The 15936-nt window shown below is 34.7% G+C and overlaps 5 protein-coding genes across 7 annotated transcripts in view; all 5 read left to right on the forward strand.

Moving 5' to 3' along the window:
- The window catches only part of LOC130647910 (uncharacterized), a 37202-nt gene extending 31938 nt beyond the window's left edge, over window positions 1-5264 (forward strand). Inside the window, exons 4-10 of one of the 2 annotated variants that reach the window (XM_057453912.1) lie at window positions 62-194; window positions 1219-1353; window positions 2988-3111; window positions 3185-3235; window positions 3305-3376; window positions 4979-5026; window positions 5136-5264. In XM_057453912.1, the coding sequence (XP_057309895.1) occupies window positions 62-194; window positions 1219-1353; window positions 2988-3111; window positions 3185-3235; window positions 3305-3376; window positions 4979-5026; window positions 5136-5186 (614 nt within the window). In that variant the 3' untranslated portion in view covers window positions 5187-5264. The remainder of the gene's footprint in view (window positions 1-61; window positions 195-1218; window positions 1354-2987; window positions 3112-3184; window positions 3236-3304; window positions 3377-4978; window positions 5027-5135) is intronic. The other variant, XM_057453921.1, reaches the window with a different exon arrangement.
- Window positions 5265-5505: 241 nt separating this feature from the next.
- On the forward strand, window positions 5506-8692 carry LOC130647922 (vesicle transport protein USE1-like). The gene is made up of 7 exons (XM_057453932.1): window positions 5506-5662; window positions 5745-5800; window positions 6324-6399; window positions 6473-6620; window positions 6699-6726; window positions 7226-7382; window positions 8388-8692. The coding sequence occupies exons 1-7, from the start codon at window positions 5549-5551 to the stop codon at window positions 8574-8576; spliced, it is 768 nt and encodes a 255-aa protein (XP_057309915.1). The 5' UTR covers window positions 5506-5548; the 3' UTR covers window positions 8577-8692.
- Window positions 8693-8785: 93 nt separating this feature from the next.
- LOC130647900 (probable ATP-dependent RNA helicase DDX59) lies at window positions 8786-11395 on the forward strand. Its single transcript, XM_057453901.1, has 7 exons — window positions 8786-8982; window positions 9053-9640; window positions 9724-9898; window positions 10034-10178; window positions 10254-10553; window positions 10654-10803; window positions 10925-11395. The coding sequence occupies exons 1-7, from the start codon at window positions 8910-8912 to the stop codon at window positions 11216-11218; spliced, it is 1725 nt and encodes a 574-aa protein (XP_057309884.1). The 5' UTR covers window positions 8786-8909; the 3' UTR covers window positions 11219-11395.
- Window positions 11396-11493: 98 nt separating this feature from the next.
- LOC130647932 (cysteine-rich motor neuron 1 protein-like) lies at window positions 11494-13773 on the forward strand. 2 transcript variants are annotated; one of them, XM_057453948.1, is made up of 5 exons: window positions 11494-11737; window positions 12168-12488; window positions 12840-12966; window positions 13055-13253; window positions 13622-13773. In XM_057453948.1, exons 2-5 carry the CDS (start codon window positions 12185-12187, stop codon window positions 13670-13672), a joined length of 681 nt encoding a protein of 226 aa, XP_057309931.1. In that variant the 5' UTR covers window positions 11494-11737; window positions 12168-12184; the 3' UTR covers window positions 13673-13773. The 2 variants fall into 2 exon arrangements, with proteins under 2 accessions (XP_057309931.1, XP_057309925.1); XM_057453942.1 differs by having other exon boundaries at window positions 11537-12488.
- A 572-nt stretch (window positions 13774-14345) lies between these two features.
- On the forward strand, window positions 14346-15891 carry LOC130647973 (uncharacterized). Its single transcript, XM_057453990.1, has 4 exons — window positions 14346-15189; window positions 15271-15397; window positions 15483-15681; window positions 15757-15891. Exons 1-4 carry the CDS (start codon window positions 14889-14891, stop codon window positions 15805-15807), a joined length of 678 nt encoding a protein of 225 aa, XP_057309973.1. The 5' UTR covers window positions 14346-14888; the 3' UTR covers window positions 15808-15891.
- Window positions 15892-15936: the final 45 nt, after the last annotated feature.

A 15936-nucleotide genomic window follows, 5' to 3' on the forward strand; every position in this document is an offset into this window, starting at 1 on the left:
TGTAGTGTTATGAAAATAAAATAAACAGACCAATATATATATATAAATTTATATGCTTTAGGCGAACGCATTAAAAACATGCTGACTGCTCTTGGGCTATCCATACCCACCTTATCCAATGCTGGCAAATCAAGTGTGAAATCGTTAGCTGACGTTGCCATGCTGCTTGACATAAAAGATACTCAAAAATCAAGGTAGTGGTTGTTTCATTTTCTCTTCCAGCCCTGTGAATCCGAAGGATTGAAATTCCAGCCAGCCAAAGGCTGGCGAAATGTTGCCGACTCAAAGCAAAAATTAGGTCGGCAAACCTATCTGAGGTCAGCAAGGTTGGCACAAGCAAGCCTATTCAGAGCCAACCTGACCATCCTACCTAATTCACCGACTCCTGACTTAGCTAAAAGAACTACGTAGACATAAATCTCTATTGCCTGGCCTCTTCATCGTTGGAAACCAACACAAAAGATATATAATGCAGAGGTGAATGTCGACAGAGCACAGATGAAGCAAGTCTGCAAAACTGCACTTATGGGAAGAACAGACATATCATGGATTTAATTGCAGATAAAACTGGGGGATTTCAGTCAGGGAGGCTCATTAACAAATGTTAAGAAGTTATATGTCAAAATGGGGAGTTCACTTCTACGAACCAACATTCCTTCGTTCGTGTGACATGCATAACCTGAAAATGGTACAAATTTAAATTCTTATCAACTGCAATTAATTTTCATATTAACATCGAAAATTAAGCTTTTGATTTTCTATTTTGTGCATCGCAGGTTCTGAGGCGTGCAAGACATACACTCCCAAGTTTCTTTTAGACGTGTGACGAGGCGTGCGCATGCAATTGTACACTGTTTATGACCAGGCCTGATAAATGCAGGAAACTTGATTGACACTGACAAAATACGGACGCTATACTAAGTGTTCTCAAAGAATCTTGTTAATAGCAAGTAAAGTTCCGAGAGAAGTATGGAAACGGTAACAGTTCGTTGACGCTCAATTTTTTATACTTATTTGTGAAACAAGGTTGGTTTTGCCGACGTAATAAATTAATATTCTCGGAATGCCGACCATGGAAAAAATATAGATTAGTACAAGCCGACTTCAATTTAATGATGGTCGGTTTTCAGATCAGCATTGCTGAGTGACGACCTAGATTCACAGGGCTGCTCTACTGATTTTTTTTTAGTTAAAATATAATGTTTTTTTATTTTCCAGTTATCTTTTAGCAATGAGTAATTTGGCAGATGATATCCAGAATATTGAAAATCTTGCAGCGAAGAAAGAAGATGAATTCAATAAGCTTGTCTCACAAATGACTGCTTCTCTTCAGAATGTAAACAATGTTAAGAGGTACTATCTTATCTCCATAACATTTTTTTAAACTATGACTTTCTATCCTCAGGGAATTCTCTTTCGTTTATGAGCAAAGCAAAACCTCCGCAATTTTTTTTCATAAAAAATAGTTACTGTCAGGGTGCCTATCTCATCATTTTTAAATTGCAATAAAGTTGCTGTGTGCATTAAAAAAGGAATGAGGCAGACAACCGAAACAACAATTAGGGCAGATTAGCGCAAGTTTTCCTACTTTTTTTAGCAACCCTTAACACTTGTCTAGATAACCATCACACTTTTATAAGAATCTGGTTTGTTTGCTGATATTTCAGGATAAAAATAGGCCTATTGTTTAGAAAGAAAATATAAATGAAAAATAACAGAAAAATAAAATAATGACCAGGCCTGGTTTGAATTTTGATATTCTTATAGTATATATTATTCTTACAGTGAACCATCACATTTTTGAAATTGTTTCCTCAAAAAAATTTTTTTTAAAAAAAATATCTCTGGTAGCCCCATTTAGCTGCTTTAAATTTACCAGAGTCATTTAAGAGGCTTCAAAACCTAGTAGCATAGTTTGTGGTCACAGGCTAAGTAGCATACACCACTTTGGTTTTCTTAAATGTAAATTAAACAACAGAATTGGGTGTGTCACTATTGGGAATGTATTTTGGTTGCACCTTTTTAATAGCGAGATAGTTTATGCAGCTTCTGCATCTTTTTTGATGTTGGGTAGCAATCGCATCGTGACAATTCGTTGAAACAATGGATTTGTTACATAAAAATCTTTTCAGAAAGTAACAGAATATTGCAAATCATGCTGAATGAAAAGCCATCTGTGTATATAACTTGTCCTTGTTTTTATTGTAAACTTTCTTTTGAACATTCTAACCACCAAACTAACCTAATTAAAAGGTTCTGTCAACAAAAATTCTAAATGTTCAGGAATTTTTATTTTATCAATATTCATAGTTCTCTTCTGTTCCCATAGAGTCATTAGTGGCCAGGTGCTCTCCACCGCTGAGAATAATGAGTTTACTTGTGACTTCAAAGACTTGATACGTTGAAGGATATTATTTGAACACTATTTCAGAAAGAATGTTCAAACATTCTCCGTGAATTATAGATATTCTAATTAATAAAATACCTAATTAAAAGTAACTTTATTTCCTCCTATACCTTTTTGCAAAATCTCCTAAAATGAGTTTTTGTACGTTTTTAGTATTTTCTCCAAAATTTGACCCCAAGTACTTCCAAAATCTTCCTAAATTCTCCTAATTATAATGAAGTTCTATATCTATAGCCACTTTATTACATAAAACTATTTGAAGTGCAACAACTTAAATTTCTGTTAGAGGTTACACTTCAAAATTGTTTTTTTTGCAGCTATTATTAACTCTTTTCTTTATTGTATTTAGACCTTCTGTAATTTCTCATGATAGTGTATTTTCTATATTCAAAACATGCATCTATTATTGAAATAACGTATCATAGTAGTACCAAAACAAGTTATACCTTCAGTGTTCATAATCTCAACATTTCAACATTTTTGCAACACAATGCATCGCCAAACTAACTTCAGATGATATTCTGAAAAACACCGGAGTTGTTTTGCAACTACCTTTGCTCACTTGTTTGTTTTGTTTCAGATATGGCTCAAAATATGAAGAAGAACACACGATTGACGAATCAATAGCTGAAAAGAGGAGAAAAGATACAATTAACCTTAGAAACAAGGCAGATAATTATGCTAGCCAGATAATCGCGTCTGAGGTATTTGTCGTTTTATAGACATCGTCATTTTTGATGTCAACATTCACCTAACTGTTAACATAATTATATTTAGGTGGAGAGTGATCCTCACATCACGCATGAAACCCTCGTTCGTTTAGCTCAAGTGAGAAGTTTTGTTTTGTTATGGCTGTTGTACTAGTATTGTTTCGTATTGTATTGTGATTTTATGCAGGAGGTGAAAGAACTGAAATCTGAAGTGCAACCACTCCTTTCGAAATATAAGATGTACAGAAGCCTCCCTCCGGTGCGTATGTTTTTCACACTCTACCGACATATTTTCTCGTTACGGTAAAAAGAGAAATTTTCACGTAACTTTTTTTGCGATTGTGAGGGCTAAAGTAAAAATGTTTGCAGGACATCTTTTTGCGGATAAAGTTTAGTTTAAAAAATGAGGAACAAATATTTGGGATTGGTGGCACTAAGAAAATGCAGACGTGATCTTTTCGTTAAGAGTTAATATTGCATTTTGAATATTCCCACGCCTCTTCATAACTCCTAAAATCTCCTGAAATCCAAAAGGTCTCCTCAATTCTCCTCAAATTCCCTCAATTTTTTTTTAAATTTAGGTTTCCTTGTCAAGTCTGCTCAAAATTTTTTTGATATGTTGGATATTTTTTATATATGCTTTTATATAAGATGGAAAGAAGGAGTTCATTGAGTTTATTAAAAATGCAGTACATCATAACAGAGGTAATTTTTTGCAGTGTGACAAACCAAGTGGTTCTACTTGCCTTCTAAAATTTAGCAGGAGTTATTATAATCATCCTTACATTGTCACATGAACAAGCTTCTTCTGTTGAGCGTGGTTTTACTGTTAATAAAAATTTGTGAGCTGATAATCTGTCAGATATCAGCGATTACATGTCCAATGATGTGTTGCCACGTCACTTTGTCGACAAGTCAAAGATATCATGCTCACTTACAAAATCAGATTGAGTTTATAATAAAAAACAGCTAAAAAGAAGAACATGAATGAATAAGTGGACCAAATCAAGAAAAAGAAATCATTTTAACAATCACCAGATGCCGATCTCTATGTCTAACAAGCAGAAAATTGTAACACTCTAGATAATGATTGAGATCACTCCTAGCCGAAAAAGAACTTTGGGATTTCAATGATAGGATAATTGTTTTTATAAAAAGTCATGACGAGATTGATCAAATATTCTTTCAGAAGAAGATGTTCAAACAATCTTTGTGTTTCAAAATATTGCACCAAACATCAGACTTTGCTTAGTATATTTACCCTTTTCTGTTGTAATAAAAAAAAAAGATTGATTGATTTCGTATAAAAAGCAAATGTATTGCCATACTTGTTTTCGTGTTTGTGTTTGAAGCAAAGTTTCTTAGTTATCTTCTGAAATGATTAGTTTTCGAGCAAAAGTTCCTCAAAAACCACAAAAATCTCCTCAAAAGTCCACAAATCATTTTAAATTTTATTTTGAAAAAGTGTGTCAAGTGATCAAAACCTGTCCTTTTAAACTGGTCGCTGCTCGGCGGCTTTTTGTATTTCTAAAATGTTTTTGTGTAAACACAAGAATCAAAATCTATCGATGTGAAAGAATAATATCAGAAAAGTTTTCAAAACTTAAATAAGTTATTATTGATGATGCAGGATATGGGAGAAATGTTGTAGTTAGCTTTTTAACACAAAATGTATTAAGATTTGTTCTTTATACATTTTTTTTGTAATTTAAATCTCATTTTGCAGCTTTTCAATCATATGACCGGAAATATTTTTGGTGTCAGAATTTTCTTTGACTTTAATTAAAAAAGGGTCAAAATTTCATTACCATAGCTCTAATAAATTTTAGGATATGTTCAATTAAAGCGATTTTGTTTTCAGGATGTCAACCTGGCAAAAGTAAAGATAGAGGAGGCAAAGAGACAACTGGTACGTTTTTTGTCAACGGTTTTATTGGAGATTTCCCCTCTGTGAAACTCTTAAGTTACGCTCATGCGACAACGAGATACGCTTAAGCGATTATTTATTATTTTTTTAGATGAAATTGGAGGCGCAACTTCAAACTGATATCGATTTATTAACGTTGTGATATCGATTCATTAACGTCGTGATAACGATTCATTAACGTTGTGATTTTGTAACTAGTGTGAAAATAATTGTTTAACAACTTTGTCGTATTTCATTGCCATTCCGTGTACATTTATGATTGCCACCAACCCCCAAAACCTTACAAAAAAGCTAAATAACATTTCCCTAAATTGTCCTAAAATATCGAGGCCTTAATCTGAAAATCGAGGTTTCATTATTTTGAGTTTGGTTCAATTAATGAACTTGTGTTTCAGATACGCAAGAATGGCCATGCTTAAAGTTTGATTAGGACTTTTTGTGTCAACCATATGATTTCATCTTCATTTTTTATAAAAATACAGAAATTAAAAACAAAAACACAAAATGGGAAAATCATCCAGAAAGGAAATCAATATTCGGCGTTTGTTAGCACAATGTGAAGTAATGGCATCTGACTGTCAACACAACGAGTGTAAAATCGACTGGCGACTTGCTAAGGTATCTTTTGTTGTCATTTTTTTTTTTTTTTTTTGAGAGAGTTATCTAGAAATTATTGTTTAATGGTATTTTCTCGTCTTAGTATTTAAAACATCTTGATAAAGAAATCGAAGCATTAAAAAAAGATCAAATGAATCCGTGAGTAGTCCTGATACTTTTGTAGTCTCGTTTTAAATAAATTGTATGTTTCTCATGCAGTCACTGGCTGCATATGTAAAATTTTTTTCGGTAGGGACTCTATTTTGAATTATCTGATTGGTTGATGCAATATTTTTCAACCAATCACTTGCACACAAGACAGCATATTTTTTTTCGCAAATATTTTAATCTACAAGATGTGTTTTTTATGCACCTCCTAATATTGCTAAATTGGACGAGTTTGACACAACGATGACACAACGACAACTTAACTTTTTCATTTTTTTTTTCGATTAACATAACAACTTTATCGCTTTCGTTTTTTTATTCGTTAATCTGTTTGTCATTTTTTGTGGTATTGGTAAATACTAGACGTAAGATGACATAACAACAACTTTGTCTCTTTCGTTACTTGTAAGATTTGTCATATAAATACGTGAAGATATTTTTTTTCTCGACTATATTTTCATAGTTACTTTTATTTATAAATATTTATATATATATAAGATATTTTTTATTTCAGCCCGACGACAGACGTGGTGCGTGATTATGAACGTAAAGTGGAATTTCTAAAAGGTATCGTGAAAGCTGACGAAGTGGTTAGTATAAACCTTGATTTAAGAACGGGACTGTTAGAAAGGATAATATATATTGTGATTCTTTTCTGTATAGGATGATCCGTTGGAACGCACTTTATTGTGCCATCACTTACTCCCCTCAACAGTTATTAGTGGCGAACAATCTTGCGGATCGCACACTAAAGAACTACATTTGCAGGTCAAAGGAAAACATCAAAAAGAATTGCGTCAGCAGCTTTTTGGTGAGATTTTGTTTAATACTTTATTTTTGTTGATAAATTTATTTTAAAGGATGTTCAACGACAGCTTGTATGTTTCAGGTGGTGAAGATGCGCTTCGAAAGAGAAAGTAAGTTGAATTGTTGTTCGTTTCCAGGAACTGTTACTTTGCTCTCGGAGGGCTGTTACACTCCTCATAACTCCTCTATTTTGAAGTCTCCTCAAAACTCATAAAATATCCTCCAAAAGTAGAAAAAAAGTTTCATCAAATCTTCTCAATTTAGATGGAAAACTACACAGAAATCTACATTCTTCTTTCCTGGAATTATCTTGAAAAGTATAAAAATCTCATTTTTTTAAGAAAATAAAAGCATAAAAATTCTTATTAAAAGTGCTCAAACTTTCTCAAATTTGATTCTATAAAAAGAGTACCTACCCTGTGTGTTGTTTTTTTAAAGAGTACACGAATCTTCTACTACAAAAGAGTACCTACCCTGTGTGTTGTTTTTTTAAAGAGTACACGAATCTTCTACTACAAAAGAGTACCTACCCTGTGTGTTGTTTTTTTAAAGAGTACACGAATCTTCTACTACGAAAGAGTACCTACCCTGTGTGTTGTTTTTTTAAAGAGTACACGAATCTTCTACCACGAAAGATAATATCAGTCACATTATTAAACAACACCACGACATGCAAGAAAAAGTGGCTGAAGAGATGATCAAAATGGCAATCTCTATGAAGGAAAATTCTCTCGCAGCAAGAGATATCATTCAAACCGATAACCAGGTAGATATTTGAATCAATAGATTTTTTACACCCAGGATATCCACAAGCATGATATTTTAAGCCATTGTCAATAATTTGGCTTCCACACACTATAATTACAAGATTTGAACACAAAGTCTTTTTTATATATTCTTCTGTTCTGTAGAATACGTAGTATCAAAATGTGCAGTATAATTTGTTTTATATATTCTTCTGTTCTGTAGAATACGTAGTATCAAAATGTGCAGTATAATTTGTTTTATATAATCTTCTGTTCTGTAGAATACGTAGTATCGTAATGTGCAGTATAATTTGTTTTATATATTGTTCTGTTCTGTAGAATACTTAGTATCGTAATGTGCAGTATAATTTGTTTTATATAATCTTCTGTTCTGTAGAATACGTAGTATCGCAATGTTCAGTATAGTTTGTTTTATATATTCTTCTGTTCTGTAGAATACGTAGTTTCGCAATGTTCAGTATAGTTTGTTTTATATATTCTTCTGTTCTGTAGAATACGTAGTATCGCAATGTGCAGTATAGTTTGTTTTATATATTCTTCTGTTCTGTAGAATACGTAGTATCGTAATGTGCAGTATAATTTGTTTTATATAATCTTCTGTTCTGTAGAATACGTAGTATCGCAATGTTCAGTATAGTTTGTTTTATATATTCTTCTGTTCTGTAGAATACGTAGTTTCGCAATGTTCAGTATAGTTTGTTTTATATATTCTTCTGTTCTGTAGAATACGTAGTATCGCAATGTTCAGTATAGTTTGTTTTATATATTCTTCTGTTCTGTAGAATACGTAGTTTCGCAATGTTCAGTATAGTTTGTTTTATATATTCTTCTGTTCTGTAGAATAGGTAGTATCGCAATGTGCAGTATAATTTGTTTTATTTATTCTTCTGTTCTGTTATACAAAACAAATTGATATACATGAGCTTACTTTGGAAAAGTAAACCAACGTCATTGTTTGACAACACAATACACACCTGCAATATAAAATTTTTCTTTTTTTGTAGGAACTGGAGCGAGCCACCAAAGTTACAGAGAGCAATTACAAAAAATTGAAAACCGAGAGTGACCGTCTTGAAGAACTGAACAAAAAGACATGTTCATGTACTATTTGGATCATGCTCGCTATCGTGTGTGTCGTGTTTATCAATATGATCATATTTATCAAGTTCTTTCCCAAACGGAAAACTTACTGAATTTTAGTGAGTTGGAAAAGATGTATAATACGAATATAGGATATATTAACTTGAATATGTATATAATAAAATCTGAAATACTTATTTATTTCGTTGTCGATTAAATTTATGTTTGAGTTTTGATGAACGTTTTTGGAGTGCAGTCACGATGTTAAGCAACTTTCTTGAGGGTTGGGGTACAAAAAAACATGGACCCTGGTCAGTAAAATGCTTCTTTCACATGTCAAACCTGAAAAATAAATAGCTGCCAAATGGAACACTACTGCGTCAAAAAAAGGTTTAATTTTGTTGTTGTTTTTTAGGAAAGTAGAATGATAAAAGAATGAGAAGTTAATGTCGAAAAGGACGTTCAATCAATCACTTCCATTTCTACCAAGAAGTTTGCTGCAGAAAAACCCAGCAAGAGGTATGATTTAGTTTTGTGTGCCAAGCGAAGTGGAAGATTATTTCATCTTACGCTTAAGTTTAACAACTAGATGTAAAAGTAAAGAAGTTATCAAGAACAGAAGATGCAGTGGTCCGTGATGACAAAGTGAAGCAAACAAGCAGAGAACAACGATGGCCTTCTTATGACGAACCTGTGTGCGTTGTTTGTGGCAAGTATGGCGAGTACATCTGCGATGAAACCGATGAAGATATTTGTAGTGTGCAGTGCAAGAAAACCCATCTAGATGAACAGCAGCAGGAGAAAGTTAGCGAGTCAACCGACATCTGTGTAAACGAGACATTTGATTGTTACTATGAACGACAAACTAAGTATATGCCTCATCAAGGTTTGTTGCATATCACAGAGGATAAAGCTGCGATGTTTAGAAAGAAAATGAATATTTTTGTGAAAGGAAAAAATATTTCAAAATTGGCGACGACTTTCCATCATTTTAATTTTCCAGACCAGCTTCTCCATAACCTTACGGAGAATAAGTATGCGGTACCAAGCGCAGTCCAAATGCAAGTCATTCCACTTGTTCTCGAGAGCAGGGATGTGTTGGTGAGCGCAGCAACAAGTAGCGGTAAATCAGCAGCTTTCTTGCTCCCTATCATTCATCGTGTACACGCATGCACTGGTTAGCTTTTTTTAGTTTTTATTTACATTTTTTTAACTCAGTCGGTTTTTGTCAATCTTTCTCTCCTTTGTTTTTTTTACTAGGAGGACTTAAAGTTTCCCACGACTTCTGTAAATACCCAGTGGCTTTGGTATTAGCACCCACACGTGAATTGTGTATGCAGCTGGAGGAACAAGCAAAAGTTTTTTGTAGATCTTTACCAAACATGAAAACGGCACTGCTTGTCGGCGGCTGTCCACTTGCACAACAACTTCACAGGTACGACAATCCAGCCTCCTTTCATCTCGAATAAACGCTCCTCGATTAAGTGCACCTGTCAATTAAAGATAGCTTTTGAAATTACTTAACCAAATATTTCATGTAGTTTGTGATTTTCGTGAAATTATTTTCCAGGTTGAGACACAACGTGCAACTGGTGATCGGTACACCAGGCCGAATAAACGATATTCTGGCTCATCATAATTTGAATTTACAACACGTAAAAATGGTCGTCCTCGATGAAGTTGATGTAATGCTAAACATGGGATTCCACAACCAGGTAGCCTTGAATAGGAGATTCGTTTATTAAGAAGTGAGAAGCAAAGAACAGCATATAAATATATTTCTTTTGTAGATTTTATCGATACTTGAGTTGCTACCTACTAAACCACAACATCTTTTTTTTTCCGCCACTATTCCACCCACGATCGAGGCGCTGGCGGGAAAACTAATGCACGACGTTGTCCATGTGCGCGTGGGACCTTCAGGCGTGCCTACTGCACATGTCAAGCAGCTCGTTCTCTGGGTAGAAGAAGCTTCGAAAAAGAAGAAGTTGTTTTCTATTCTGACAGATCGAAAACATTTTCTTCCTCCTGCAGTGGTCTTCGTGAATTCTAAAATAGGCGCTGACATGTTGTGTGAAGCTGTTTCCAAGGTAACTGCTGCTGCTTCTGCCACATCTTTGTTTTGATACAACAAAAGGGAGATAGCGAGTTTGCTGTAATTTTATCTCTTATCTTTTGTTTTTATCTTAGAAATTTCGTTTGAGCTGCGATAGCATACATTCAGATAAGACACAAGACATGCGCACAGACATATTACAACAATTTCTCGCCGGTGCACACGACTTGCTTGTATCAACAAACGTCATGGGTAGAGGTTTGGATCTAGTGAATGTGAGACAGGTACGTAATAGTCTGTTTTATGGCTGTGGCCGGATGATTGCATTGTACATAAAAAATGTCATTATTGCTATTCTAGGGATTAAATTCATTATTTCTTTTTTATATTCTGATACCTCTGCAGGTTATTTTGTTTGACATGCCGAAATCTATTGAAGAATACGTACACCAAGTTGGTCGAGCAGGCAGATATGATGACAAAGGTTTTTCAATAGCTTTCATTAACAACACGAGCAAACGTTTGTTCGTTGACTTGAAAAACTTGTTTGATTTTACAAGTAATAAACTGCCCGACGAACTACTGCACTCTCCTTATCTCAAAGATGATGGCAGGAAAAAGAAGGTTGTGCAGTCTCAAGGAAAGGAAAGAGATATTAACACACAAAATTTATTCGAAATATTGACGAAAAAGCGATGAAAGAAAACTGTGTGCGCTTTTCATCCTGTCTACAGAGGATTAAGGAATAGGCAGTCCCACACAAATCCACTATAATTCATTGTTGATGTGCAGAGTACTTTAAATATTCGCCAGTATCAAGCATGTTTTTGTGTCGAAACAAATAAAACACTTCTTAAAAAATCGAGTCGTTTTTATCTTCTAAGAGTAAGACCTAATTTTTTTCCTCAGTTCTAGTTCGCAAGTTTTTCTTTTTAAGTGTCGCAAAAAGGAAAGTTGAGTTACAATTTTTTTTTTTCATCGTCCCTAATCCTTGATTGACGTTTCACAATCGCGCGCATTGTTATCTCTACTTAGTGGTATTTAGGGATGGATTGTAGAGACATTAATTCGTAAGGCTGTCTTATTTAATAGATTGTTTGTGAAAGCAGTCTAGTAATCCGACCTGATCTTTTCTGCCAACGTTACCAAATCTTTCTCTACGATCTGAAAGGAAACTTTTCCCTGACAACATATATCAGAGAAAATCTCTTTGTTGAGGTAAATCAAAAGCAACTAACATTTTCCGATCGTATTTTTTATTTATCTATGACACAACTTTATGTGAAACACACCAAAGAAACGGTATTTTTTGTTTTATTTTCAAATTGCAAAGTTGATCGTTTGAACGAAAATTTTGTCGAAAAAATTATTTTTGTGCGTTGTGAGCTCCTACGCAGTGACACCATTATTTACTTGTTAGTTGTATAGTAATTTCAATCTTTAGATGTATAAAAGAGGAAGGACCTTTAAACACATTCAAAGCATTGTTCAATATGAATAAATTCCTTCAAGCTCTCCTTGTGCGCATTTATCTCTGCAGCTATTTTGTTTTTATTGTGTATTTTTATTCTCCAAGGAGGAGTGACGGCTTTGTAGGAGCGTGTATAAAACATGTACCAACACAGTCGTTGTAAAATGTCCATTTTAGTTTTGTGCGCATACGTTATGAAGATAGTTCGTACCGGCGTATTGATCAGTTTGGTGCTTCAAGTGGAGGCTGTATTCAACAATTTTGTACAATTGAAATGTCCCGCAGATTGTTCAAGAATGTTGTGTGGCAAATTAAAAATCTTAAAATCGCTCTGTCGTGCTGCTGGTACAGTGTACGATACATGCGGCTGTTGTCAAGTATGCGCCAAAGCGGCTGACGAAAACTGTGGCGGCCAAGAAGGAATTTATGGTAAATGTGGCCGTGGACTTTACTGTTTTCTACCAAATCACAGAATTCAAGATATGGGACGTTGTCGGCGTAAGTGTATTGGGCGTATCCTTAGTGTAGTCGTTCCCCTCCTCCTAAATAAAATGGGCTGTGTTCTCTTTTCACGTTTTTGAAAGCATTTTGTTCTCATGTGCTAACAAGTTAATAGGTGTTAATTGGCGCTACTTATAACACGTCTCCGCTAATTAAGTTGAATGATTTATGATTGCCACGAAAGAAAATAATTCTCGTTAAACCAGTGACGACAATAACATGCTTTTGTACTCATTAAAAAATTATTCTTGGCTTCCTTCCTAATGTATCCTCGTAGTTCAAAATCTATTCCTGAATGAAACGACTTTTGACATTCTCGGCATTATTTTAACTCATTTCTTTTTTTAGCTATTCCGAAGCGGCCACCATCACAAAGCTTTACTCTACAAATCGAAAATTCTGTGGAAGTCAAGTGTAAACCTCGTTGTTCTCAAGACTTTTGTTCAAAATGGCCTGATGCTGTTTGCTCGGCAACGTAGGTGGAAGGGTGTGTTGTTTTTATGTGGGTTTTTTCACAGTCCGATGATGAAACGTCAGATTTTTAGCGGGTTATGTTGTTTTAGGGATAATGTGGTGATCCGAAGAACATGTCAGCAACCCTGTCAGCACACAGTGTGTCAAGCATGTTATTTTAAAACAAAACGTGAACCACCTTGTCCTAAATGTGCCACCGATGACTTTGGGTGTATGAAAAGGTTTTCTAAATGTGTACGCAAAGATGCTTGCACACGGCACAAGTACCCGTGTGAACCCCATCAGAAGGTAATAAAGCAGCCTGCATTTAGGTTAAACCTAGTGTGATCTGTACTTAACTTTAACCTTTTGTGAACCCCATCAGAAGGTATTAAAGAATCCTGCTCTTCAGTTAAACCCATTGTAAACTGTACTTAACTTTAACCTAGTGTGAACCTTACTAAAAGGTAATAAAGAACCCTGTACTCAATTTTAACTTAATGTTAACTGTACTTAACCTCACCTAGTGTGAATGGTATTAAAAGGTAATAAAGAACCCTGTGCTCAATTTTAACCTAGTGTAAACTGTACTTAACCTTACCTAGTGTTAATGTTATTAAAAGGTAATGAAGAACCCTGTACTTATTTTTTATTCGTGTTGATAAAATTATTTTTAGAGGAAAAGTGATGGTAGATTCGTGTGTAAAGTACCAGCTTGTTTGACATAAAGTTCGCGAGAAGATATTAGTAAATTAGAAGAAGTATTTATTTTATTTAACTAAGTTATTTTAGCTATGTAATTACAAATATATATTAACAATAGCGATTATTTAATTCAATTTGTCATCTGTCCTTAGAGATTCCAATGCTCCTTCCGTTTCATGAGTCACTTGACAAAAACTGTACAACACAAACGTACAAAATATTGCGACCGGTTGAGACGTGGTTGCACTAACCACGATATATATTTTTGTTTTTACAAATGCGTAGTATAAGTATGGATTAGTATAAGCTGTTTATATGTGTTTACGATTTTTTCCGTCACAGCTGTTTCTTTCCTTTTTGTCAACAAAAGATATGCGTTGTTTAGTTTTCGTTGTCTAAAACTATTCCAAAAGGCTGGCAAATAAATGCGTAACGTTCTCAAAATAACACTGAATACGGTGGTCGCTAAATCATTCAACTGATTACATTTGCGCGTACTTTTGTCTCTTCTGAACTTTTCCGAGCGATGCTATTACTGATTCTAAGGTGTTTTTAATTCTTCGTGTTAACGAGCTTCTTCTGCGTTTGTGGTGAGACTGCGAGTTATGTCGCCGACAGCTGATAGCAAACAAGTCATCAAATAACATTCTTAATCAACTTAAATAGTTCCGCCTAAATGTCGTTACCTAGAATTGAATGCCCTAACAATATCATTGTGCAACACCATTTGCGTAGTAGCTATTTTTAAGAAGTGATGAAGGTCTGAGTATGAAGTTGCACTGATGTATGCAAAATACGTTACGGTGAAATGGAATGAAAAGGCTTTTGTTTTTTAACAATGTTTCTTTGTTAGAGGAAGGAAGTGGACGTTTGTGTCTGTGCACTTTAAACGCACAGAATTTTTTTATGTAATAAGGTGGTGTTAGCGCGCCTGTAAACGACGAGATGTTTGTGTGGGATGCAGTTTGGTCAGTGTATCGTTGGTAACAAAACAAACGGAACGGCTAGAAATAAACGCAATGTGCTAATTACGCCCTCCTTGTTTAGGTGCGGTATTATAGCGGATATTATAAATACGTATACTAATTACAACGGCTAACTTTTATCACACATTGTATTGGAACACTTTATGATCATATTACATCAGAATGTTTGCGTCGTTGAAAAGACATTATGATCAAGCGAGCGTGACGACTTATTGACATATAAACCGCATGAAGAAAGATACAATCAGTCAAAATGAACAGTTTAAGCGTGAATGTGCTAATCGCTTTAAATCTTCTCATCTTCGTCCAAGCATCTATCAACTCTGTTCTCAAATGTCCTGATGATTGTTCACGACTGATGTGCATGAAAGGAAGACACTTGAAGAAAATTTGTAAAAATGGAATTGTATATGAAGCTTGTGGTTGTTGTCGCACATGTGCGAAAGGTGAAGGCGACATTTGCGGCGGTCCAATGGATATGTATGGCAAGTGTGGAGAACGTTTGATGTGTTATCCTCCGAAAGTGAAACCGGGAGACCTTGGCACTTGTCAACGTAAGTTTATTAACCCTCCACCCCCTCCTCCCTCATCCCATTAAAAAATCTCGCTTATTCTAATACTTTTTTCGTTTCTAGCGATCCCAAACAAACCGCCGCAGTCACGTGAAAAGAATGGCAAGACGAAAGTATACGAGAAAAAATGTCATCCGAAATGTACTTTCGAATTCTGTTCAAAATGGCCAAATTCTATTTGCTCTGCTTTGTAAGTTCACTTTTTTGTCGTGAAGTAAAAAAAAAAAAAAAACCGAATAACTTCGGGAGAGGTATTGTAAGTTTAATCTTCTTAGGGACAACGCAGTGATCGATCGCAGTTGTCAACGCAAGTGTCAACATACACACTGTCAAGCGTGTTATTTTAAAACAAAGAGAGAATCGCCCTGCCCCAGGTGTGCAACAGATGACTTCGAATGTATGAAAACGTTTGCGAGCTGCATCCGTCATGAGACATGCACTAAACATAAATACCCTTGTGAAGCCAAACAAAAGGTACTAATCTTTTTGTTCTTCTTATTTTTATCCAGTGCAAAATAATATATATATATATTGTACAATTTCTTTCAGAGAAAGATCGATGGCAAGTTTATATGCAAAGTAGCTCCCTGTACAAAATAGTGTCAAAAATATTTCAGTATATATAATAGTGGAATGTAGATATATTTATTTTAAAAGTATTTAGTTCAAATCAAAAGTCCTTTTTTATGCACATGAACCAATTTGGCGACCGATTTATAAATGTAGACC

This window comes from Hydractinia symbiolongicarpus, chromosome 1 (assembly GCF_029227915.1).
Source record: "Hydractinia symbiolongicarpus strain clone_291-10 chromosome 1, HSymV2.1, whole genome shotgun sequence".
NCBI lineage: Eukaryota > Metazoa > Cnidaria > Hydrozoa > Anthoathecata > Hydractiniidae > Hydractinia > Hydractinia symbiolongicarpus.

Coding starts and splice junctions, on each gene's coding strand:
- LOC130647900 (XM_057453901.1), top strand. CDS start 8,910: ATGTCGAAAAGGACGTTCAATCAATCACTTCCATTTCTACCAAGAAGT. Junction 10,554..10,653: donor TGTGTGAAGCTGTTTCCAAG/GTAACTGCTGCT, acceptor TTTTTATCTTAG/AAATTTCGTTTGAGCTGCGA. Junction 10,804..10,924: donor ATCTAGTGAATGTGAGACAG/GTACGTAATAGT, acceptor ATACCTCTGCAG/GTTATTTTGTTTGACATGCC.
- LOC130647922 (XM_057453932.1), top strand. CDS start 5,549: ATGGGAAAATCATCCAGAAAGGAAATCAATATTCGGCGTTTGTTAGCA. Junction 6,400..6,472: donor TCGTGAAAGCTGACGAAGTG/GTTAGTATAAAC, acceptor TTTTCTGTATAG/GATGATCCGTTGGAACGCAC. Junction 6,621..6,698: donor ATTGCGTCAGCAGCTTTTTG/GTGAGATTTTGT, acceptor TGTATGTTTCAG/GTGGTGAAGATGCGCTTCGA.
- LOC130647932 (XM_057453942.1), top strand. CDS start 12,131: ATGTACCAACACAGTCGTTGTAAAATGTCCATTTTAGTTTTGTGCGCA. Junction 12,967..13,054: donor GATGCTGTTTGCTCGGCAAC/GTAGGTGGAAGG, acceptor ATGTTGTTTTAG/GGATAATGTGGTGATCCGAA. Junction 13,254..13,621: donor CGTGTGAACCCCATCAGAAG/GTAATAAAGCAG, acceptor AATTATTTTTAG/AGGAAAAGTGATGGTAGATT.
- LOC130647973 (XM_057453990.1), top strand. CDS start 14,889: ATGAACAGTTTAAGCGTGAATGTGCTAATCGCTTTAAATCTTCTCATC. Junction 15,190..15,270: donor AGACCTTGGCACTTGTCAAC/GTAAGTTTATTA, acceptor TTTCGTTTCTAG/CGATCCCAAACAAACCGCCG. Junction 15,398..15,482: donor AATTCTATTTGCTCTGCTTT/GTAAGTTCACTT, acceptor TAATCTTCTTAG/GGACAACGCAGTGATCGATC.